Source organism: Schistocerca piceifrons, chromosome 2, assembly GCF_021461385.2.
Source record: "Schistocerca piceifrons isolate TAMUIC-IGC-003096 chromosome 2, iqSchPice1.1, whole genome shotgun sequence".
In the NCBI taxonomy this organism is placed as follows: Eukaryota; Metazoa; Arthropoda; class Insecta; order Orthoptera; family Acrididae; genus Schistocerca; species Schistocerca piceifrons.
Genome location: NC_060139.1, coordinates 239175482 through 239200888, shown reverse-complemented (window position 1 = coordinate 239200888; position 25407 = coordinate 239175482). Strand labels below are relative to the sequence as shown.

Sequence of the window (25407 nt, the reverse complement as noted above, 5' to 3'; positions counted from 1 at the left end):
GTTGGAACCTTATCAAGATCTGACTGAATAGTTATACAGCTTCTTTCAGATAGTACTTCATTATAGATAACTGCATCACAATCAAAAAACTTGATTTTACTATTAATATTGTTTGCAAGGTCATTAACATACAACACGAACAACAAGAGTCCCAACACATTCCCCTGGGGCACACCCAGAGTTACTTCTACGTCTGACGATGATTCTCCATCCACGATAAAATGCTGTAGCCTCCCTACCCCATATGATCGCACTTTTGACAATAAGCGTAGGTGTGGTACTGAGTCAAATGCTTTTCGGAAGTCAAGAAACACTGCATCTACCTGGTTGGCAAGATCCAAAGCTTTCAGTATATCATGTGAGAAATTGAGAGTTGGGTTTTACATGATTATAATATTTTGAGAATCCGTGCTGGTTGTCATGGAGAAAGTCATTCTAATAGAGATACATCATTATGTTCGTACTCAGAATATTTTTGAGATTCAACAACAAATCGATGTCAAGGGTATTGGATGGTACTTTTGTGGATCACTTCTACTACTCTTCTAATAGACGGATGTGACATGCTTTTTTCCAAGAACTGGGCACATTTTCCGTTTAAGAGATCTATGATAGCTTATAGTTAGAAGGGAGGCTAGCTCAGCCGCAAATTCAGTATAGAATCTGTCAGGTATTTCATCTGGCTTAGAAGTGTTGTTAAGTTTTAATGGTTTCATCTGTTTCTCAACACCACTGACACTAATATTTACTTCGTTCATCTTTTCGATGGTTTGAGGATTAAATTGGGGCAATTCTCCCAGGTCTTCCTTTGTAAAAGAACATTTGAAAACAGAGTTAAGCGTTTCACCTTTTGCTTTGGTACCCTCAGTTTCAGTTCCTGTCTCGTTAAGCACTGGACACTAAATTTGGTGCCGCTAACAGCCTTTACGTACAACCAGAATTTTTTTGTATTTTGTGGAATGTCATTTGGCAGTATTATGCTGTGGTAGTCATCGAGGGCATTGCTTTCATAACAGCCAAATGTGTTTCATTCAGCATCTCTCCATCCATAGCAGTATGCTTTGTTTTACACCTATAATGCAGTAATCTCTGTTTCTTTAGAAGTTTCTTTATAGTGACTGTATTCCATGGAGGTCCTGTCCCATTATGAACTGTTCTACAGGGTACATATCTTCTACATGTTCCTAAATTGTGGTCAAAGTTTAAACTTCCTCATTGAGATATAACATTGCTGATTTTTTTAAATCTAGTTTATTGAGCATGTATACCTTTCTGCTTGTTTTATTGTCCTTTGTACTTTGGTAATGATTGTTGCCACAACTGAGTCTTGGTCATTGATACCAGTTTCAGTGTGGACATCCTCAAAGAGGTCAGGTCTGTCTGTTACCATTAGATCCAATATGATTCTATCATGGGTAGGCTTCCCAACTATGTGTTCAAGGTAGTTTTCAGAGAAGGCATTTAATAAAGTTTTGTAGGATTTCTTATCACACCCACCACTGACAAAACTGTAATTTTCACAATCGAAGTCTCCACCGATGACTACAGTATGATTGGAGAACTTATGTACAAATGAACTGAGATTTTCTCCGAAATTTTCAGTTACATCAGTAGATGAGCCATGGGTGACAGGAAAATCCAATTTCATTTTACTTCCATGCCTGATACTGAGTATTGGCCAAACAGTCTCACATGCAGCTTCAGTTCCTATGTTGGTGGATTTGAGTTTTTCGTCTGCTGGGACAAATACACCACCTCCATTTCCCATTTGCCTATCCTTACAGTATACACTTAAATTTTTCCCCAAAAATCTCACTGCTATCAGTTTCAGGTTTCAACAGCTTTCTTTATGTAGTATTATTCAAGTTTCACTGCTTTTCATGAACACTTCAAAATCTAGCACTTAGTTGTGAATGCTTCAGCAATTTACTGTTAGAATTTTAATATTCTCACCTGTGGGAGACATTTCTTTTGATCTTACACTAATACTTCTGGGTTTCCTACAGCTATCGTTATCCGGTTTGGATGGAGAGTCACCTAATAAATAAAAAAAAAACCTTGTGTGCACCCCCACACAAAGTCAGCTACCTGATTAGCAGTTTATGATGTGCAGTGCACACCTGAACTATTTAGGGGGACTGTACAATTCTCAGCACTATGTTGCAAGTCTAGGAAATCACAGCCTACCTTGTCATAGAACTTCCGAAGTGTCTGGTTCAGTCCTTCCACTCGACTCAGAACCAAAGAGTTACGATCAGTTCTGGCAGTAGTGCTGCAAATTGTGAGCTTCGTTAATTCCACGCATGAGGCTGGTCTTCTCAGCCTTCCCTGCCAATCTCTGGAGTAACCCAAGAATGACTTTGGAGCCCAGATGACAGGCATCATTTGTTCCAATGTGTGTCACAACCTGCAGTTGGTTGCATCCTTTTCCCTCAGTGGATGCTGGTATAGCATCTTCAACATGTTTAATGAGGAGAGGAAAAAGAGAGAGAGAGAGAGAGAGAGAGAGAGAGAGAGAGAGAGAGAGAGAGTGTAAATGGTCAGCATGTTGCCATATTTTTGTTGGGAAAGTATGTTGTTGTTGGTGTTGTTGTTGTAGTAAAATGGTTTGTTTTACATTGTTATGAGCAGTTGCAATTGTGAAACATCCAAGTAACTAATGAACAGTTCATAGCAGCTGGGTATCTGCTTCTCCATTCTTTCCATTTCTAGTGGATGCTTCATTCAACATATCTTACAATATGTGAAAAGAAGTTCTTGGTTGCATGGTTGCATTCTTTGGCTGGATACTCTGTTTTGTGTATTTTTAATTAACGGCCCATACAGCTGATACCTAATCACTCAAGCTTGCACCAAAATACAATCTCCATATGTAGTAACAACTACTGAACACAAAATGGATTCCTGTGGAGGAGGAACCAAAAGCTCAGCAACTTATTCCCCTTTCCTAAGGGCAGTTCTACTGATAAACACCTTTTCCTTTTGGTGGCTATATTACTATCCACAAAAACATAATGATATTCCATATTGAATTTTACATCAATTTATTAACAAAATGTCAAGTGACTCATGTCTCTTAAAAGTCCTCCACTTTAAAAAAAAAAAAATGCTTTGATTTTATATGGCAGTGTTTTTTGTGTCGTCATATTCCTTAGACATTTGTCACAAGCAAGGGCTTAAAATATCCTGAAGTAGAATGAGCAGATGCATTGATTCTGGCAGTTTATTATTTGAGAGATCTGTATTGCTCTTGTTTATAATGTGTTATATGAAATTGTAACATAGTATCATCTTTTCTTCATGTCACATTCTGTTTCAGTAATAGCATATATTACAAAACTGGAAGTACAGTTAATGTGTTGTCTGGGAGTTGGGAATCCTGTGTGTGTAATGATCTTTGTGATGACACTCTTAACTCTAGGTGTATATTTCCTTTGTTATTCTTCTGAAACCTCAATTAATGACCATGAAATCACGGACTGTAAGCAGTTGTTTGCTCTTATGGACTGAGCAATCCAAAATACTACTAACAACCTGCCTTCAGCTTCACTTGTCCTGCTTCCAAAGTTCACACAGTATTAGAAATTTGTTTGAGAAGATGGAGCGAAAGTTAGAATGTCGTGATGACAGAATGCAAACCAATAAATACACAATATTGATAAGAGAGTTAATTACAATGGTTGCCACCCAAACAGACTAGCACAAGGATCATTGAAGGCAATCCACCCGTAATTCAATAATGACATAGGAGATGTTGAAAATAACTAGTTAAAATTCCTAAAGGCATAAGGACAGTACTCAACAACCCAAATCATATTTTGACAGAGAAGCAAAGTAATTTCATGGATTGTGAATAATGCGATGTTTGTGTTCTGTACCTTTAAAGAACAAGAAAAGAATGTTGCTAAAGCAGAAAAACAATAAACTAACAACAGATAACGCAACTTTTTTTTTTGAGAGATAATTGGCTACACAGCGATGAAACTGTAACAGCTTGAATGTGTGTAACAGTGTTAGTTTGTCGCATTCAATTGGTCGTAAAACATGAGCTGCTCTTAGGCAGCCAGTAACTGCTGTAGTAATTTAAGTTACTAAATTTTTGAATATCTGTAAATTAATTTATATTTTCCACGTTCTGTATTCTGATTGATGATTTCTAAATCACTCTAAATCATTTTACTGTTGTTCTTCCTTCAGCTGTTTAAACATTTCCTACAAATATTTTATATAGTCCCCAATGTTTTCTATTGAGCCATTGTTGCATGTTTCCTGTGATAAGTATGTATGTTAAATTTCCAAGGAGACTGTGTCTGGCCAAGCAGTGCAATTATAAGCACTGCTGACACATACTTACAAAAGTTGGAAAAAACCTAAGTCAGTTGTTAGCTCCTTAATCAGGGTGGAAGGAGTGGTAGGTTGGGGAGGTTAGAAAGCAGGAGGAGGTCGTTCAGAGTCCAGGTCGAGATAGAACCATTTCTTGTGAGGACATGGTGGTCAAAGATATGTCAGATTGATCTATCCTTCTTTCGTAACTTTCCCCTAATTACCCCTCTTTCAGCTCTGAGGAAGGAACGAACAGATCTGAAAGTTAGGTTGGTCTCCCTCCCCTCCCCCCTCTCCCTCCCTCTCCTCTCCTCCTCTCCCTCCCTCCTCGTCCCCCTCTCCCTCCCTCCCCTCTCCCCTTTTTGTTGCCCTTTTTGTGTATGTCCATCAGCAGTGCTTAGAATTACACTTCTTGATGATAAGCTCTGGCCAGTCATACTGTCTCTTTGTAATTTTAGTTTTTATTAAGTTAATTTTTCTTTCGAAACAATTGTTCCCATGGTTTTCTACAGTGTGGGTTGTTTTATTTGATCAACAATATTTGCTCAGTTTTAGCAGTACCTATATGCATAATTTATGCAAGATGAAAGCAGTTATGATAGGAAGAAAAAATATTTGTAGGTGTTATCACTTTTAATCATTACTCACTGTAAAAAGTGACTGCAGGATAATAATGGTGAAACATCATCAAAAGATGTTTACCATTCATTAGCACTGTAATGCAGATTTCCGTGCATCTGAAACAGATGTGGCATTTTATTGCAAGACAGCACAAAATAAGTGTGAACAGTGAGTAGAAACGGATGTTAGACAAAAATGATATCCATTTCCAAAGCTAGCTGTGATGGTTCATCATTCCTCAGTTTACATTGCCCTATTTATTGTGAATATTAATACAGCTTTGGCTCTGCAGCACATAGTTTCCAGCCACAATTGCAATTATTGAGAACAAGATGATACAAAGCAGTTAACAAGCCAAGCTACCTAACGTAGTATTGGAATGTAATGCAGAAGCTACTGAGAGAGTATGAAACTGGACAGCCAGGTGTCCTCTAACTTTCTTGACAAGCAAAGTATATACTAGAGTGATACTGACACAACATAGATCCCCAGGCAAGACCTGTATTTGTACAGTTGAAAGAGAGGAGAAACGGGAGTAAAAATGAGTAGTTATGAATGGGACATAAAATAGTAACAAAAGAGGAAGAAAAGAAGTGTGGAGACTGTATACACTACTCCCTGCATATCATTTACAGTTCATTATTTGCAGTTTTTTAGTATATTGAGTATAGATACGACAGATAATTCAAAATTTGTATTGATGTTGATAATGGGGATTTGTTTTACAAGACATGTACTGGGCTCTACATATGCTCATTGTGAATAAAATTGAGCATCTATGAAATGCCAGGCGATTCCCTCTTGCTTGGGAACTTAATATGTAAATAGGTGTAATCTATGGGCAATATTGAGACAATATGCATCAATATTTCTGTATAAATATTCCAGCTGTTGATTTTATACTGTTTGTTACATAAGATACATTTCGTGTTGTAGAATTTACTCACTGGCAGCTACTTTCATTTTTTTTAAATTTACTACTGCATAGGAGGAAAAGAGTAGATAAAAAATGTATTAAGTCTGATAATATGATCACAAAAGTAGTGTTGTAAAATGAGTTAAGACATGGAATGTCAATTAGTTTTACCCTATGGCATTTCCCCTGAGTAAGATATCAGTAACCATACAGTTTTGCTTGGCTTGGACATAGAAGGCAGAATTTGTGTGAGTGAGATGTTGTCGGCCATTATTGGTCTTCTCCAACCAGTTTTCTGTTGGTGATCACTTGGCTTCTCATTTATCGCAGTGGTGGGTGAAAACCATATAAACAGGGCGTTGTAGTCATTTAATTCGCTAACATGTCTTGTATATTTGTCCTGTACTTCAACCAATGGACTTTCGTTTGTAAGCTCCCACTTTCCAAGGATCGATGCGAAGATTTGTCTCAAAGTTCATGGTAGATACTGTGCATAAATACGGGCTTCAAATTGTTCCAGTGTTTTCACTCGTAATTGCCCCAGCTTGTTCTTGATAACCATATCGGGAAGCATTACTGCCATTTTGTTCCAAAGCATTTTGTCCCCGAGCATATGTAATTTCTGTGGACACGCATTTCTGGATCTGGACTACTGAGCTGTCAGAATATATTCCCTCCTTTTTTGTGGTACCCATGGCACACGTGACTGCCATAATACACTGTCTGACGAAAAGGTGAAGCACCCAGAAGACCTAGTCGCATATCAGTACAATTTCTCTCTCTCTCTCTCTCTCTCTCTCTCTCTCTCTCTCTCTCTCTCTCACACACACACACACACACACACACACACACACACACACACACACACACACACACACCATCAATGTTCTTTAAATAATTAGAGTGCTAATTGTTTGTGATAGAAACAATGGCCACCATAGTGCGTTGGTGGTGTTCGTGTTTAGTGTTGTTACCAGGCCTGGTAGCGTACGTAAGGGGTGCGATCAGCATCGGGCAGTAAGTGATCACTGTGAAGGACATGGACTTGCTGAGCACTCGTGTAAGATAATGTTATCAGCACCTGACAGTTTGAAGGGAGCCTCATTAGGGGTCTCCAGTTGGCCGACTGGACAAATCGTACTGTATCCAGACATGTTTTAGAGGTTGGATTGTATGAGAACGTGAGGGCAGGCAACTTGTCTGTGTTCTGCTTGAACAAATATGATAACCACAGGGGAGGATTGCCGTAATGTGCACTGAGCTCATTGTAATCTCTTCACACATGTGCCTCAATGACTGCCATGCAATATTCTGCCGTCCCACACTGTTGGTCAGAGATCAGTAGCAGCCGGACTCTGGAATTACTGCCCCAAGTGTAGGCTGCTGTTAACACCATAATGCAGATGGCTGCTTTTGGAGTGGTGCTGTGACCAGGAAGCATAGACTGCTGATAAATTGAATCACATTGTGTTCATCAATGAATCAAGATTTTTCATTGTTCTGATTGACTGTCATTGGTGAATATGGCAGCAACCTGGGAAGACGTCCCATTCTTTCAATGTTGGCACAATGGTGTTACAACTCATGTCGTGGTACGGGGAGCCGTCAGTTGTGACTTCAGGCCATGGGTGGTAGTGATTGAGGGAAACCTGACAGTGCCACAGTACATCATGGAAATCCCGCATCCTCATGCATTTACCTCTTGTGCAACATTATGGTGATGGCATATTTCAATAGAACAGTTCTCTCCACACATGGAATTTGTCCTAATTATCTGTCTGTGTGATATTAAGGTACTCCAGTTTCCAGCAAGACACTCAGATATGTCACCTATAAAACGTTTGTTACCAGCTCGGATGTCAACTCTGTCCCAGTGCCAGTATCCAGGATATCAAGGACCAGTTAAAACACTTGTGGGCCAGCTTGCCTCTGGAGAGAATACAACAGCTTTGTGTCACTCTTCTCAGCTGAATCAGTGCATGCAACCTGGCCAGAGGGGATGCAGCTTCCGACTAATAAGTGGACCCGTAGTGCCAAGTTCTTTGTAAATTTGATTCAATTTTGTAATCGCTGCAATAACATCACATTCCCTCTCAACCTGTGAAGTTTTGTTCCCTCCTCCTCTTCAGGGTGCTTCACTTTTTTTGTGGGCAGTGTAAATTCCGATGGAACCAGCTTGGTTGCAGTTTGTTTAATGTCTCAAACACCTAGGGATATCTTAGTAATTTATAACTATGTATATAGTTGTATGTTACTTTTGAATGTAGATTGTTTCTGTTTACTTATTTATTCCTAGTTGTTTTGAAGAACTCCTAACACAAATAAAGAAGAGTGCATTGTTCATAATTTATTGCCTTGAGTATGTTTTACTTTGCATTATCTTGAAATGAGAAACTATTATGTTTATTGTTAATTTCATTTGAGTATGTCAGTATGTCATGGCATGGCATGTGTAAAATAAACATTAGTAACTGTGCATAAAAACAAATTCCCAAGCATATTTTTAACTGGTTGTCACCGAGAATAGTGTTCAGTTTGCTAAGGAATCTGCCAAGCAAAATAAATGTTCATTCTGTCTTGTGTTCTCTCTGCCTCTCTGACTGGCTTCTTGGTTTGCTTACTGTGAATGCATAAAGGAATAAGAGCATGGGGCTCTGTGACAAATGTTCTTTATTGTGTGTGTATGAAAATGACGACGGGAGTTTTTCTTTTTTCCGGGTGTACCAGCTACTGTTACTCTCTTTCACTAATGAGTCTGGTCCACATAAAATGTATAATTCAAATGTACTAAGATTCACATTCATTGTTAGTTTCATCCGTTGCAGTTTCACATTCCTTTCCTTCCTGGGATGCACAACAGTGGTATGAAAACTTGTTCAGTCCTGAGGTGTGAATCTATGTAATAAGTGAAGAGGTTGCATTTTAGTTTAAAAACAATGGCTCATTGCTTATTTACCTTACTTGTAACAGTGCCACTTGTTACTTGAGTCAGTTCAGACAAAATTTTTCAGTGTAATTTTCTTCAGTATTAGTTTACTTCTTCTTGGAATTCTAATTTTTTTAATGTGTGAAGAAATAATTTACTACAAGTCCATCATCTTTCAGGTTTGAATTCTATGAAAAAATAAGTCTTGAGCCATACTTGCAGCAACCTGAGCCAACAAGAGCAGATTACACACTTCATGCAGTTCTGGTACATAGTGGAGATAATCATGGTGGCCACTATGTAGTTTTTATAAATCCCAAAGGTGATGGAAAGGTATGGCATCTTTTAGCATCTGTAATGCTGAAGTTATGATGAAAGTTCTTTATGGTATATGTATTTAGACATAAAATTATCACATAATTTCCGTAATAGCTACTTGATGACTGTCATCTTAGTGGAGGCACTTGGCTTGATAAGCAATAATAGCAAAATTACTTCATATTTAAAAATTTTAGTTAAAGAATTAGGCTTTGTTAGTATTGTATGCTAGGTTCACCATAAGGTCATATTTTGCACCACTCTTGCACAGAATTGCCAAGAAAAGGAATACCACTTAGATTCCTCCCTTGCTCAGTAGCATTTCTGAGAAAGTTGACTGTATGTGTGAGAAATACCATTTTTTGTCTGTGTGTATGGTTGTGCTTCTACATTAATCTATTTTTTTTTTTTCTTTTGTGCTATATGTTGTTCCATTTTGTACTTTTGAGGAGAGGGTGGAAAGGGGGAGAGACAGCAGAATGCAAATTAATACTTCCTGTGTTTTCTCATCTTTCTATATTTAAATTCTTGTGTAGTCATGATTTTAGCAATAAAATTATCAAATGCCCTGATGACGCAAAGCCTTTGCTCAATGATTACCCTTCATTTATATTACCATTAACCGAAGCAGCTCTTGGGACTGATATTTCAATGTAAGATGAAGAATTTAGTTTTTAATTTTGTTTTCAATATTTAATTTCATTTCTTCTATAGCAAGATAAAGACACTAAAAGCAGGTGACATAAAACCGGAGGAAGATTGGTTTCTATTTAATGCAGTTACTTGTTGTTTTACATCGGAGTACATGCTCACACAGATTCAGCTAGACATAAGCATTTTATTTCCTTTATTCACTGTTTGTGATATTTTGAAGTTTGGTGTATCACAGTTTGTGCTGTTTGAATTCAAAGTCAGTTATGTTGAAAAAATTACGTTAAAGCATATCGGACTTAGTCATTTCTTAAAAGCGGTAATGCAGTTACATCCTCTGTGGTACTTTTCAGACTCTTCAGACAATTTTGTAATGTGATTGGTAGTACTTCCTAAGACTGGGACTGATATGATACTGTCTTTACATTTACATTTGTCTGAATTTAGCCCATCAGTGAGGAAAGCAAAATTTCACACAATTACACAATTTTTCCACTTCAGTTAACAGTGTAAAAAAAAGGGGGATTGTGCTATCATTATTTTCCCCACCAACTTTGGTGTAATTGTAAGAAAGAAAAGCATAAGAACTGAAGCACAACAGAGCTCGAAGGCTACAACCAAACTCCATAGAAAAAGTTGGGCCAATTGAACAATATGGATATCAGATGATACAAGAAACTTTCAGTAATATCTGTAACTGTTCTAGTTTTTCATGTAGGCTAACATGGTGAGGACCCTCCTTCAATAAATAAATAAATAAATAAATAAATAAATTTGCAAACTGCCACTAGGCACTGACACTATTAATATCAGCAACATTCAATTACGGCATAAAATATTATCAATGACTATCTACTGAATAATTCCTGTAAAGTTGATAGAAGCTGTCAACAGCAGCCTTAGTGTTGTAGTAATTATTTGTTCTGTCTAGCTTTCGATGTTCGGGCTCATTTTTTGATCATGGTGCATCGTAGACAATAATACAACTGCCTTATACTTTTCAGGATTATATTATATCGATATGGCCATGACAGAAATATACACACTGAATGATTGGGATTAGGTATAAATTTTGGTGACCACTGTTTGTCCAGGTTGGCAGTACCTCACACAGACAATCTTAAGTTTTACATTTATCAATTACAATATTCCTGTTGTCAGTTTGGATGTGAGGTTAATTGTTGCAAAATGTCACTATGAGATATTACAGGCCCACATGTGATAGTGTCCACAGCCTTTCGTCAGCAGTCCATGCTTCTTCCCAGTTCCAGCATCACTACGAACACAGCTGCTTGTGTTTTATTATTGGCAGCCTACACATGGAATGGTAACTCCTTAGCCCGACAATAACAAAACTTTATGAGCAGCAGTCATACACTCTAACAAATTCAGTAGTCCACTAAAAGCTTTTAGTTCATTAATATCCAACTCATTTGTGTAAAATGGGCAAGATTCCTTGCTTACTATTATTTAGTCATTTCTATGTGACATTAAATATTCAGCATAGAAATAATAAATATTAGGCTTCCAGTATATTTCCTAGTTCAATGTTCCTAGCAATACCTTTCAGTCCTGGGTGGTAGACAGGTAGTTATTTCAGCTTGAGTTTGGGTATTTTTGCTTATAGGTTACAGCATTTATATTTGGATTTCTTCCAAAATAAGTTATTTGGATTTTGGTGTTTATTGTCTTCAGGGAGTATATTTGAAGACACTCCAGAAATCACTCAATTCAGCACAATAGTAGTCCGGATCACTGAGAATCCCTAAAATTTCTGTGTCTGTAAGGGGTATGTTACACCACTTATACAAAGCCAAATTGCTGCAAGACATTATTTCCATGTATCAGGTGATGTAGTATGAAAGCTACCAAGGGCCAACTTTTACAGGAATGATTTTGCGAACTGAATGAAAAGTGACCTGAAAAGTGATAGAAGATGGTTACAGTAATAATATGATAATCGAAAGTCCTTCATATGATGCAAATAACAGGTGGAAGGGCAACAACTCACCATATGTAGTTGAGGTATTGAGTGATGGGTGTGAACATAAGCAAAATTGGAAACATTTGTAAGCTCCCCCCCCCCCCCCCGCCACTTCAAAGCTGAGGCTGCACCTCCTCTCCCCCTCCCTCTCTCTCTCCCCCTCCCTCTCTCTCTCCCCCTCCCTCTCTCTCTCCCCCTCCCTCTCTCTCTCCCCCTCCCTCTCTCTCTCCCCCTCCCTCTCTCTCTCCCCCTCCCTCTCTCTCTCCCCCTCCCTCTCTCTCTCCCCCTCCCTCTCTCTCTCCCCCTCCCTCTCTCTCTCCCCCTCCCTCTCTCTCTCCCCCTCCCTCTCTCTCTCCCCCTCCCTCTCTCTCTCCCCCTCCCTCTCTCTCTCCCCCTCCCTCTCTCTCTCCCCCTCCCTCTCTCTCTCTCCCCCCCTCCCTCTCTCTCTCCCCCCCTCCCTCTCTCTCTCCCCCCCTCCCTCTCTCTCTCCCCCCCTCCCTCTCTCTCTCCCCCCCTCCCTCTCTCTCTCCCCCCCTCCCTCTCTCTCTCCCCCCCTCCCTCTCTCTCTCCCCCCCTCCCTCTCTCTCTCCCCCCCTCCCTCTCTCTCTCCCCCCCTCCCTCTCTCTCTCCCCCCTCCCTCTCTCTCTCCCCCCCTCCCTCTCTCTCTCCCCCCTCCCTCTCTCTCTCCCCCCCTCCCTCTCTCTCTCCCCCCCTCCCTCTCTCTCTCCCCCCCTCCCTCTCTCTCTCCCCCCCTCCCTCTCTCTCTCCCCCCCTCCCTCTCTCTCTCTCCCCCCTCCCTCTCTCTCTCTCCCCCTCCCTCTCTCTCTCTCCCCCCTCCCTCTCTCTCTCCCCCCTCCCTCTCTCTCTCCTCCCCCTCCCTCTCTCTCTCTCCCCCCTCCCTCTCTCTCTCTCCCCCTCCCCTCTCTCTCTCTCCCCCTCCCTCTCTCTCTCTCCCCCTCCCTCTCTCTCTCTCCCCCCTCCCTCCTCTCTCTCTCCCACCTCCCTCTCTCTCTCTCCCTCCCTCTCTCTCTCTCCCCCTCCATCTCTCTCTCTCCCCCTCCTCTCTCTCTCCCCTCCCTCTCTCTCTCTCCCCCTCCCTCTCTCTCTCTCCCCTCCCTCCTCTCTCTCCCTCTCCCTCTCTCTCTCTTCTCCCTCCTCCCTCTCTCTCTCCCCCTCCCTCTCTCTCTCCCCCCCTCACTCTCCTCTCCCCTCCCTCTCTCTCTCCCCCCTCCCTCTCTCTCTCCCCCTCCCTCTCTCACTCCCCCTCCCTCTCACCTCTCCCCTCCCCCCTCCCCCCCCCTCCTCCTCACTCTCTCACCCCTCCCTCCCCCCCGCCACTCTCTCTCACTCACTCTCTCTCCTCTCCACCTCTCTCCCCCCCCCCTCATCCTCTCCCCCTCATCCACTCTCCCCCCACCACTCTCTCTCTCTCCCCCCCCCACTCACTCACACTCTCTCCCCCCCAACCACTCTCTCTCCTCTCACCCCCTACCACTCTCACTCTCACTCTCTCCCCCCACCACTCCACTCTCTCTCTCTCCCCCCTACCACTCTCTCTCTCTCTCTCCCCCTACCACTCTCTCTCTCTCTCCCCCCCTACCACTCTCTCTCTCCTCTCCCCCCCTACCACTCCTCTCTCTCTCTCCCCCCTACCACTCTCTCTCCTCCTCACCCCCCTACACACTCTCTCTCACTCCCCCCTACCACTCTCTCACTCTCTCCCCCCAACCCACACACTCTCTCCCCCCCCACCACACCTCACACTCCCCCCCACCACTCTCACTCTCTCCCCCCCTACCACTCTCTCTCTCTCCCCCCCCTACCCACTCTCTCTCTCTCCCCCCCCACCCACCACTCTCTCTCTCCTCCCCCCCTACCACTCACACTCCTCCCCCACCCCCTCTACCACCTCTCTCTCTCTCCCCCCCCTACCCCTCTCTCCCCCCTTACCCCTCTCTCCCCCCTTACCCCTCTCTCCCCCCTTACCCCTCTCTCCCCCCTTACCCCTCTCTCCCCCCTTACCCCTCTCTCCCCCCTTACCCCTCTCTCCCCCCTTACCCCTCTCTCCCCCCTTACCCCTCTCTCCCCCCTTACCCCTCTCTCCCCCCTTACCCCTCTCTCCCCCCTTACCCCTCTCTCCCCCCTTACCCCTCTCTCCCCCCTTACCCCTCTCTCCCCCCTTACCCCTCTCTCCCCCCTTACCCCTCTCTCCCCCCTTACCCCTCTCTCCCCCCTTACCCCTCTCTCCCCCCTTACCCCTCTCTCCCCCCTTACCCCTCTCTCCCCCCTTACCCCTCTCTCCCCCCTTACCCCTCTCTCCCCCCTTACCCCTCTCTCCCCCCTTACCCCTCTCTCCCCCCTTACCCCTCTCTCCCCCCTTACCCCTCTCTCCCCCCTTACCCCTCTCTCCCCCCTTACCCCTCTCTCCCCCCTTACCCCTCTCTCCCCCCTTACCCCTCTCTCCCCCCCTTACCCCTCTCTCCCCCCTTACCCCTCTCTCCCCCCTTACCCCTCTCTCCCCCCTTACCCCTCTCTCCCCCCTTACCCCTCTCTCCCCCCTTACCCCTCTCTCCCCCCTTACCCCTCTCTCCCCCCCTTACCCCTCTCTCCCCCCTTAACCCCCTCTCCCCCCTTAACCCCCTCTCCCCCCTTAACCCCCTCTCCCCCCTTAACCCTCTCTCCCCCCTTAACCCTCTCTCCCCCCTTAACCCTCTCTCCCCCCTTAACCCTCTCTCCCCACCCTACCCCTCTCTCCCCACCCTACCCCTCTCTCCCCACCCTACCCCTCTCTCCCCACCCTACCCCTCTCTCCCCACCCTACCCCTCTCTCCCCACCCTACCCCTCTTTCTCCCCACCCTACCCCTCTTTCTCCCCACTACCCCTCTTTCTCCCCCCTACCCCTCTCACCCCTCGTTCCCCCCTCTCACTCTCTCTCTCTCCCTCTCTCCCCCCCCTCCCTCTCTCTCCCCCCCTCCCTCTCTCTCCCCCCCTCCCTCTCTCTCCCCCCCCCTCAATCTCTCTCCCCCCCTCATCCTCTCCCCCCCTCATCCTCTCCCCCCCTCATCCTCTCCCCACCCCTCATCCTCTCCCCACCCCTCATCCTCTCCCCCCCCTCATCCTCTCCCCCCCCTCACTCTCTCTCTCTCTCTCCCCCCCTACCACTCTCTCTCTCTCTCCCCCCTACCACTCTCTCTCTCTCTCTCCCCCCTACCACTCTCTCTCTCCCCCCCCTACCCCTCTCTCTCTCTCCCCCCTACCACTCTCTCTCTCTCCCCCCCCCTACCCCTCTCTCTCTCCCCCCTTACCCCTTTCCCCCCCCTTACCCCTCTCTCTCCCCCTTACCCCCCTCTCTCCCCCTTACCCCCCTCTCCCCCCCTTACCCCCCTCTCCCCCCCTTACCCCCCTCTCCCCCCCTTACCCCCCTCTCCCCCCTTACCCCCCTCTCCCCCCCTTACCCCCCTCTCTCCCCCTTACCCCCCTCTCTCCCCCTTACCCCCCTCTCTCCCCCTTACCCCCCTCTCTCCCCCTTACCCCCCTCTCTCCCCCTTACCCCCCTCTCTCCCCCTTACCCCCCTCTCTCCCCCTTACCCCCCTCTCTCCCCCTTACCCCCCTCTCTCCCCCTTACCCCCCTCTCTCCCACTTACCCCCCTCTCTCCCCCTTACCCCCCTCTCTCCCCCCTACCCCCCTCTCTCCCCCCTACCCCTCTTTCTCCCCCCTACCCCTCTTTCTCCCTCTTTCCCCCCCTCACCCCTCTTTCCCCCCCCTCACCCCTCCTCACCCCTCTTTCTCCCTCTTTCCCCCCCTCACCCCTCTTTCTCCCCCCTACCCCTTTCTCTCCCCCTACCCCTTTCTCTCCCTCTTTCCCCCCCTCTCTCTCTCCCTCTCTTTCCCCCCTCTCTGTCTTCCTCTCCCTCTTCCCCCCCTCTCTCTCTTCCTCTTTCCCCCCTCTCTCTCCCTCTTCCCCCCCTCTCTCTCCCTCTTTCTCTTCCCCCCCCCCTCTTGCACACACATGTGCACACACACAATGAGGGACGTGTACCAGCCCTGTAGCTCAGCTGTCCTTAGGAGGCCAGATGTCCATAGAAGGCCAGTCACTTTTTCTTTGAAGGTGTGATTATGTCTTCTTGGAGATAGTAAAAGTCATTATCATTTCTCACCCTGTACGTGCCATCCTCTTCTATTATTGGCCTTTGCTCCTTTCTGAGGATTTTTATTCCTTGAGCTCTAGTTTCCATAGTGGATGCTTCCTGTCCATCAGTAGACGTTCAGAGATGTTGAATAAGGGGGACTTTACTACTGAGTTGTGATAGTTGAGTTTAAGGTTCTTGCTGTAGTGGTAGACCCTCTCCAACTTGGCACATTTGCTATCAATTGTTAATTTCTCACACATTTGCAGAAATCCACTCTCCTGTTTACTTGACTGCAGGGCTTTATAAATGGTGCTACCTTGTAGTGGAATTGCTGAGGGAGCTCTATTTTTGTTAGTAGCAAATTCTGTTTTTTATACTTACCTTTACCCTTATCTTAGTTGCAATGCTGTAGAGGATATGTAATTGGTATGTAGTCTCCTCTGTTGTAGGCTACTAAGTCAGGGGCATCTACAAAGACTAGGCAGGGTATATTGAGGTTATCTTCATTGTATCCAATCTTATTTCTAGTTCCTGATGGTAGTGTGCAAGCCCATTCACTGATGATGTTCGGTATGTAATTGAAGAGTATGTACAAGAGGCCATCACTTGGTCAAATTCCTGTTGGAATAGTGAAACTCGCTGAAAGCTAACAACTAAATTTGGTGTTCCTCAGCGTAACCTGAACTAGTCTGGTGGCATTCTCATCTAGGTCCAGTTCTCATAGGGTGGAGGTGTCAGCCTGTCTCCTGAATCATATGCCATTTGAAAATACATTGTATGTTAACTGGGGACCTAGAAACGACAGAGAGGCTCCGTCCCCACTGCAGCCGCAGTGGTCCACAACCCCACGACGACTAGCGCAGTCCACTTCACCCCTCCGCCACCCCACACTGAACCCAGGGTTATTGTGTGGTTCGGCCGTAGGTGGACCCCAAAGGAAACGTCTCACACCAGACGAGTGTAATGCCTATGTTTGCGTGGTAGAGTAAAGGTGGTGTACACGTACATGGAGAACTTGTTTGCACAGCAGTCACCGACATAGCGTAACTAAGGCGGAATAAGGGGAACCAGCCCGCATTCGCCAAGGCAAATGGAAAAACCGCCTAAAAACCATCTACAGACTGGCCAGTTCACCAGACCTCGACACAAATACACCGGGTGGATTCGTACCGGGGACCAGGCGCTCCTTCCCGCCCGGAAAGCCATGTGTTAGATCGCACGGCCAACCGGGTGGACTTGAAAATACATTAGGATGACTACCCAGGGATAGTGATGGGACAACCGAATGTTTTTAACAAATACAGTCACTTTTTTTTTCAATCAACCCCTTTTTTTCCTGTTGAAATTGACCAGGTTGGAGTGGTTTCATTCAATGCGAGAGAATCAGCTGACTCAAGTCTGTCGGTTGCAGCTGTTATATGAATTTTTCCACTCAGTCTCTGGTTTGAGTGATTTTTACTAACATACTTTTTCACCTTTTTCCTTAGAGTCATTGGGGTGGGCACGTAACACTGCCGCCATAGCCTCCTCTTGCGGCTTCCAGGGCCAGAGTCGCAGCCGGCACCAGGAGGTGGTGCTGCAGCTAGTAAAAGCGCTGCACTGCCAGGACCTGCACTAGTGATAACTGGCCACTGCGCCACCACCTTGTGCTGGCTGCGACCCAGACCATGGCAACTGCAGGACAATGAAGTGGAGTGTGCGTGACACAGGCACTGTCTCAAATTTTTATTTGATTTATGAACATAATCTCTTTCTGATAAAACATAACAAAAACAGTTGCAAAAATTGTCAATGTTCCTTTCTTCATTATATACCCCTAAGAGAACTCCTAAGCTTGCTCAGTATTGTACTCCTACAAAGCTTTATTAGTTGTGTGTTAATTGTACCTGGAACAGTTTATTACACAGCAATCTGTTTATCAGTTTTAAATGGTGAAAATAAGTATTAATCTTTCACTACATAATGAAATGAATGTGTTTATTACTTTTCATCACGTACACCTGAGGGTATGTGCTCCCCGGTTTGTATTGTATACCACTGTTTTATTTCACCTAATGAAAGTACTAAAGACTGGTTTCACTCAGAAGAGTAACTGGATAACTCTGTCAGCTAAACCACTAAATAGTGCTTTCAGTTGAAAGAACGTATGAATGCAAGCTTCAACTGACAGAAAAATTGATGACTGCTTTCACTTGAAAAGGAGAGAATGAATAACTCAGTCAGTAGTACACAAAACACCACTGGACCGTGTCAACTGTGTTCATTCAATTGCTCCCTGAGGCTTGTTTCACGCGAAAGAAATGAATGAATAAAAACCCCAGCAATATGTACAACCACAACTAACTCAAACGAATCAATGAATAATTCATCCAATACGTAAAGCTACAATCAAATGAGTCTATTGTTTTCCAAATATTGACTGAATCGGTTGTTTCCATTAGGATGTTCTCATCACTACCCAGGGATGCCCTCCGTGACATCAGTATATGAGAGTGGTGATGAGGCTCTGTTTTTGTCCTGTGCAAGATCTACTAGCTTGAAAGCCAGTCAACTTGGTACGTACATAGTTAGGAGGCAAGTTGGTTGGTGACTCTTGTTAGCAATAATCTGTAGAAAATCTTGCTCCCTGAGACTGGTTTCACGCGAAAGAAATGAATGAATAAAAACCCCAGCAATATTTACAACCACAACTAACTCATTTGCAGATACAGTATAAACCTGTTTTTACATTCCCGGAATTAACGTTTTCCCGTCATTTACAAGATTTTTTATTTTGCGTCAACATATTTATAATTTTCCCACGATTTATGCATTACAAAAAAATGTTTGTGGAGAAAAAAAATGATGCTGGCATGATGTTGGCCCTCCAGTAGTGTTTACAAATATTACGTGGTTAAGTTTCTTGACACAGGGGCACTCTACTCAGTGGATTTGAACTGGCAAAGTTTAAAAATTGGAACAATTTGTGCCGTATCTCCTGCCGCTGCCAAGCTCTACTTGGCGTAGTGGCTGATGGGAATAACTAGGTTCGTTCAAATGAACCAATCACAACCATTTCCAAACTGTCTCCACTGCACAAACACAGTTTTGTGATTGTTGTGATCATCGTGGCACCTTTGTTGAACCATATGTAGCATGTTTCGGCGTATGACCACTTGGGGCGCTTACTGACACTGTTGTTCACTTTGTGTTGCTGAAATTATTTTAGTTTAAACACAGCGCCAGTTATGTATTTTAGTCATGCTGAGCAAGTGTGTTTCGAGAATTTATTCTTGTTATCAAGTGCAGTATTTACCTATGTATTTTTTGTGTATGTGTGGGGGGTGGGGGGGGGGGGGGGGGGCAGGGGCAGGGGTTCCTACGTAACCAATGAGGCACAGTACCTGATAATCTGAAAAAGACTACTACAGTACAAGAAACGCAGAATAATGCATATTCCAATACCACACAAAGTACTTATTTACATATTTGCACTTGAAAACACGAAAAAATTCTCAAAACGTGTCATAAGCATGAAAAAAATATGTAGCTAGTGCAGTATTTCAGTATATAAATAATGAATGACAGCTGCAGGCCTTCAGAAACATAGATTATGACATATGAAATTGAGTCAAACGTTCCTACTTCCCAGACAGTTAGCAGTACCAGTTACATCAGCAGTTTTTAATTAGATAATGAACCTTCATTAGATAATAAACAAGTCCCTGACAAGTCTTTTGATGCATGTTGTGTACATATAGCATACATAAAGTTCAAGGGGGCATCCTATACACAACTTTCACAGCTTAAAACATTATTTCCCACATTTTACATTTTCCCACCTTTTACACAATTGTTTTGAAGTCCCTTGAAAAGTGTAAAAGTGGGGTTTCACTGTATATGCCTTTTTGGTTGTCAAGGTCAGTTCTGCTAATAAATCAGTGCCTAAAGTAAACACATACATGCTGGTAGGGACTAAATAGCTAAATCTTGCAATATTTCACCTTGGAGTAGCAATAATGCACAATGTGTAGTACAGCTTTGAAACTACGGTGTAATCCAAGATTATAATGAATTAATATGCTGTCCTCTGTTTAGCATACAAAATACTAAAAAATAAAATGTATGTGGGATCCCTGAAGCCCCACCTGCATGCTCAGAGGTAAAGTTCTGAACTTTATTGCCTTTATATTATACTGTGTTTTTTTTTAAGCTTTTGCTATTGTGACAAAGATGGTGTAGTATTATACCGTGAAAATGGTGCAATCTGTTTTTAAAAAAATTCACAATGTTTGGTACACATGCTCCCATATTTTTCTTGTTTCTGCTGCCGATACGTTTTTTCATGCCATTAGTGCTCTGAAAATAAGTTGTGTTTTTAAAGTATTATTGACAGAAACTTTACTTCCTTGTGTACCATATCATACATTACTGTCCATTTTAACACAAGTTTTTAAGTTGTTTGTTCCATCCCTTTCAATATACATTTTCTGCTACTACTTACCATATAATGTGTGTTGTCCATTGTAACACAGTTTTTAACTTGTTTGTTCCATCCTTTTTAATCTAGGTTTTTTGCTATGTTTGTTTTCTAAAGCTGAATACAGTCCATTTTAATTTATACTATGTGATCTAAAGTATCCAGACACCCCCACAAACTTAAGTTTTCATATTAGGTGCATTGTGCTGCCAGGTATTCCATATCAGCGACCTCAGTAGTCATTAGACATCTTGAGAAAGCAGAATGGGGTGCTCTGCGGAACTCACGGACTTCGAACGTGGTCAGGTGATTTGGTGTCACTTGCCATACATCTGTACGCGAGATTTCCACACTCCTAAACATCCCTAGGTCCACTGTTTCCAATGTGATAGTGAAGTGAAAACGTGAAGTGTCACATACAGCACAAAAGCATACAGGCCGACCTCGTCTGTTGACTGACAGAGATTGCCACAGTTTAAGAGGGTCATAATGTGTAAGAGGCAGACATGTATGCAAACTATCGCACAGGAATTCCAAACTGCATCAGGATCCGCTGCAAGTGCTACGACAGTTTGGCGGAAGGTGAGAAACCTTGGATTTCATGGTCGAGCAGCTGCTCATAAGCCACACATCAAGCCGGTAAATGTCAAACAATGCCTTGCTTGGACAGTGAAAAAACGTTGTGTGGATCTGCTAGCATGTTTAGTGCCAACAATAAAGTTCATAGGTCATGTTTGTTTTGCGTGGCTCTATCACAGCACAGGGCTACATTTAAGCAAGCATCTTCTTGCTTCCCACAGTTGAAGAGCAAATCGGAGATGGCGATTGCATCTTTCAACATGATCGATCACCTGTTCATAATGCATGGCCTGTGGCAGAGTGGTTACATGTCAATAACATCCCTGTAAAGGACTGGTGTGCACAGAGGCCTGACCTGAACCCTATAGAACACCTTTGGGACGTTTTGGAAGGCAAACTTCGTGCCGGGCCTCACCTACCGACATTGATACCTCTACTCAGTGCAACAATCCATGAAGAATGGGCTGCCATTCCCCAAGAAACCTTCCAGCACCTCATTGAACGTATGCCTGCAAGAGTGGAAGCTGTCATCAAGGCTAGGGTCATTTTGAATTCCAGCATTACCAATGGAGGGTGCTACAAACTTGTAAGTCATGTTCAGCCAGGTGTCCGCATACTTTTGATCACATAGTGTATTTCAAGTCATCTGTCACTGGAGCTTTTAATTTAAAATGTTTGTCTGTTAGATTTGGAATTAAAGCCTGAATAATTTATTATGGAGACAAAGCTCCATGTTCATAGAGATAATTATAGAATTCCTTTGTCTTTCTGAAGTAACAATAGCTATATCCACCTGTGTTCCAAATGATCAAAGTGGAATTTCAGTCTGGCTCCTCTGATGTCATTTATCAATGTAGTGTCCAACGTTGCATTATGGTGATGGTCTTGATGATAAAAGATGCCATATCATTAATTCATGAGACAGAATTGCTGGCCAATACTTAACACTGGGAGAAATTTCAGTATTGCCAATGTGTGTCCTATCATTGGTACTGTGATTTCTCCTGAAGGTAAGATTGGCCAGAGAGCTCTCTCATAATCTAGTAGGATATGTTTCTTCAGTTTTAACTTGAGTGTTGTTCTCATTATGTTAGGCATTTGCTACTGTCAGGGATGAATGATGTCCTTTACTACTCTGAATATCCACATGGATTTGACAGTGCCATGATACCATGGTAACAGCATTGAAAAAGAAATAGATTTTTTAAAATGACTGTTTACTTTGGATAATAAAGGTACATTGTGTTGCATACACAATGTAATGTATTGAGGATGACACACCATATGAGAAACAGAATTAGTGTACTTGGAGCATAATTCTGTGTAATTGTATTGGGAATCAAAATGGAAGAGTGACGAATGAGTCCAGTAAAACCATTGTGTGTGTGTGTGTGTGTGTGTGTGTGTGTGTGTGTGTGTGTGTGTGTGTGTGTGTTTTCTTATGACTATAGTTATCATCTTTGATGAATTTGTCAGTGACATTGCCCATTTTTGAATAGTTCTTGTTTCTCAAATGTGCCACTTACAGTGTAAAAGATAATGCTTACTTAACTTTAGACATTATTGTTAATTACAGTGAAGTTTAATTGCATTACCACTGTACAGTTTAATGAGCTACAGGAAACGTTTTAACCACAACTTACTGAAAATCAAGATAACAGTAACCATAACTTTTAAAGAACATAAGTTACAGTAGTGTATGGCTTTTTAGCTTGTTTGATAGTGATTTCTTTCTTCTTGACATTCATTTTGATCCATTGTTGTTAATCACTTCATTTATAATCCCTTTTCCATTGCAGTCACCTTATTGTTGCTGTTTGCATGCATTGTTTGTATTAGCCTTTGGTAGTTGGCTTCTGTTTTTGCCATATCTTGAAGGCAGTTTCCTCTTGTAACTTCTGTTTGATTGTGTGTTGCTTGCAAGTTTTTGCATTGTACTGTTATTCTGCTTTCATTTTTTATAGTTGCTTCTACCAGTCTGAACTTTCTGTGCATGGAAAAAAAAGTCAACTTATGTGATTTCTTTTTTGTGGTGTCCTGATCTTTTCATCCTGCATGTTTTTGCCAGGAAAATATTGGTATGTCTGTAACTGTTAGTATTTTTATTTATATTTAAAAAACTGTTGCAAGTTGTTGGACTGTTAGCATACAGCTTTTTAAACAAAGTCCGAAGGCCTAAACTCTGCACAAGTCGGGATTTATTTTAAATACAAAAGATCTTAGATGCTTTATTTAAGATTTTAGCAAATGAAAGAAAATTTTGGAAAACTTGAAACCTTCTCTTAATAAAATTCTTAAACTACTTCAGTTGCTTCGGTATTAGTCTCCATTTTAACTTCTATATGTTCTTATGATGTCAGACTGTCTCATTTCTTGATGTTAAAGTTTTCAGTTTCCATCTTTATGATCAGATTTTTCAGGTGGTCTTTATTTTTTGCAGACAAAGTTGTCACTATGTTTGACATTATGAAATGTTTATACTTCAAATTTATGTGCAAGTGTGAACCTGGAAGAAAAGCTTCCTCGTGAAGCAGTGGAAAGAAGTCCAAACACATGCAGCTGATTGTTAGATGTTTGTATATCTAGAAGAGACTCGAAGATACTAAAAGGTTTCAGATAGGTTATATAATGGTAAAACAGATGTAGTGAAACCAGTTTTTGAAGTATTAAACATTTCCAGAAGCAGCTGTAGACATGTACCATAATATATTAGTTATGAATTGCAGATAAATCACTGAAGTAATTCCAGAAAGATAGGAAGTGATAGAGACGGGGCCTGGGTAAGTTGTCGGAGGATGTTGTTAGTTTCAAAGGGATTACCAGACAATGGGCGACTGAAATAGGTAAAGAAGCACAGTAGAAAATTGGTGAATAACTTCGACCAGTGCAATGATATGTGAGAACAGGCCCTTGGAAAAAACAGTAGACATTAAATTTGACTGGTTAAATGACATAATATAAAAATTCATCACATAAAAGGGGAGACAGATATATATAAAAAATGAAATGCACTGGGAGTGCGAAGTGACAGAGGAGGAATGGCTAGAGAAGAAATACAAAAGCTGTAAACTCGTTCGTGACTGCAGGGAAAATTTGATGTTACATATAGGAAAATTATAGAAGCATTAGGGAAAAGGAGCAGTAGTTTCATGATCATAAAGAGCTCAGATGGCAAGCCTATCTGAGAACAATGGGTTGAAAAGTGGAAAGAATGTTTAGAAGAACTGTATAAAGGAAAGAAACTAGAAGAGAATATTATTGAAAGATAAGAGGAAGTAACATGAAGATGAGATGGAGGATCCAATTCTAAGAGAAAAATTTGAAAGAGCACTGGAAGCATTGAAGTGAAAGCAAGACATCCCGTCAAAATTACTGAGATCCACGGGAGAACCAAACACGACAAAAATATTTCACCTGGCAAGTAAGATATGAGACTAATAATAATGTAATAATCATAATTCCCAAGAAGACAGTTGAGAATATTACCAAACCATCCATGTAATAAGTCATGATTATGAAACACTAACTTGAATGATCTGTAGAAGAATGAAACTGGTAGAAGCTGACCTGGAGAAAGATAAGCATCAGTTCTGGAGAACTGTTAGGCACATGCAAAGTGACGCTAACCTTATGGGATATCATAGAAGATAGATTGGGAAAAAAGGTAAATCTACATTTATAGCATTTGCATATTTAGAAAAATATTTTGGCAATGTTTTCTGGAACACACACTCCGACATTCTAATTTTAGTAGGGATCGAAGGCAGTAAGCATTTGATTATCTAAAACTTGCACAGATACTAGATAGCATTTATAAGAGTTGGAAGACTTGAAAAAAGGGAGGCAGTACTTGAGAAGTGTGTATGACAGGATTTTAACATACTGCCATGTAATTTAATCTGTACAATGAGCAGGCTTAATACAGGAATCATAGGAGCAATTGGAAAAGATAATTAATGGTCACAAACAATAAATCAACTTTTTAAGATTTACCAACAACAGTGTGATTCTGTTAGAGATGGTAGAGGATTTGTAAGTTAAAGTTTAACAAAATGGATAGTGTCTTAAAAAAAGAGGCGATAGATGATTCCAATTAAACTGGATGATGCTGAAGGAATTACATTAGGAAATGAGACACTTTAATTAATAGAAGTAGTTTGCTATTTGGGCAGAGAAATCACTGACTGTGGCCAAAGCAGAGAGAATATAATATGTAGATTACCAATAGAAAGAATATTTTGAAATGTGGCACAACAAAGGTATGAAGAAGATTAGATGGGTAGAGGGGTAACTAACATAGAGGACTTTATCAAGCTGAGGAGAAAAGAAATTTATGCTGCAGTATGACTAAAAGAAGCGATAAATTGATAAGAATTATCCTGAGCCAAAGGAATTTACTGAGGAAATTATGGAAGTAAAAATTGTCGGGAGGACCAAGATTTGGTAACAGTAAAGAGATTCAAGTGAAAATAAGTTGAATTATGAGGAGATATTTGC

General features: G+C 42.4%; 1 protein-coding gene across 1 annotated transcript in view; it reads left to right on the top strand.

The window, feature by feature from the left end:
* The window catches only part of LOC124777877 (ubiquitin carboxyl-terminal hydrolase 7), a 224165-nt gene that overhangs the window by 101132 nt on the left and 97626 nt on the right, over positions 1 to 25407 (top strand). The window contains exon 11 of the mRNA XM_047253417.1: positions 8966 to 9119. Within this exon, the coding sequence (XP_047109373.1) occupies positions 8966 to 9119 (154 nt within the window). The remainder of the gene's footprint in view (positions 1 to 8965; positions 9120 to 25407) is intronic.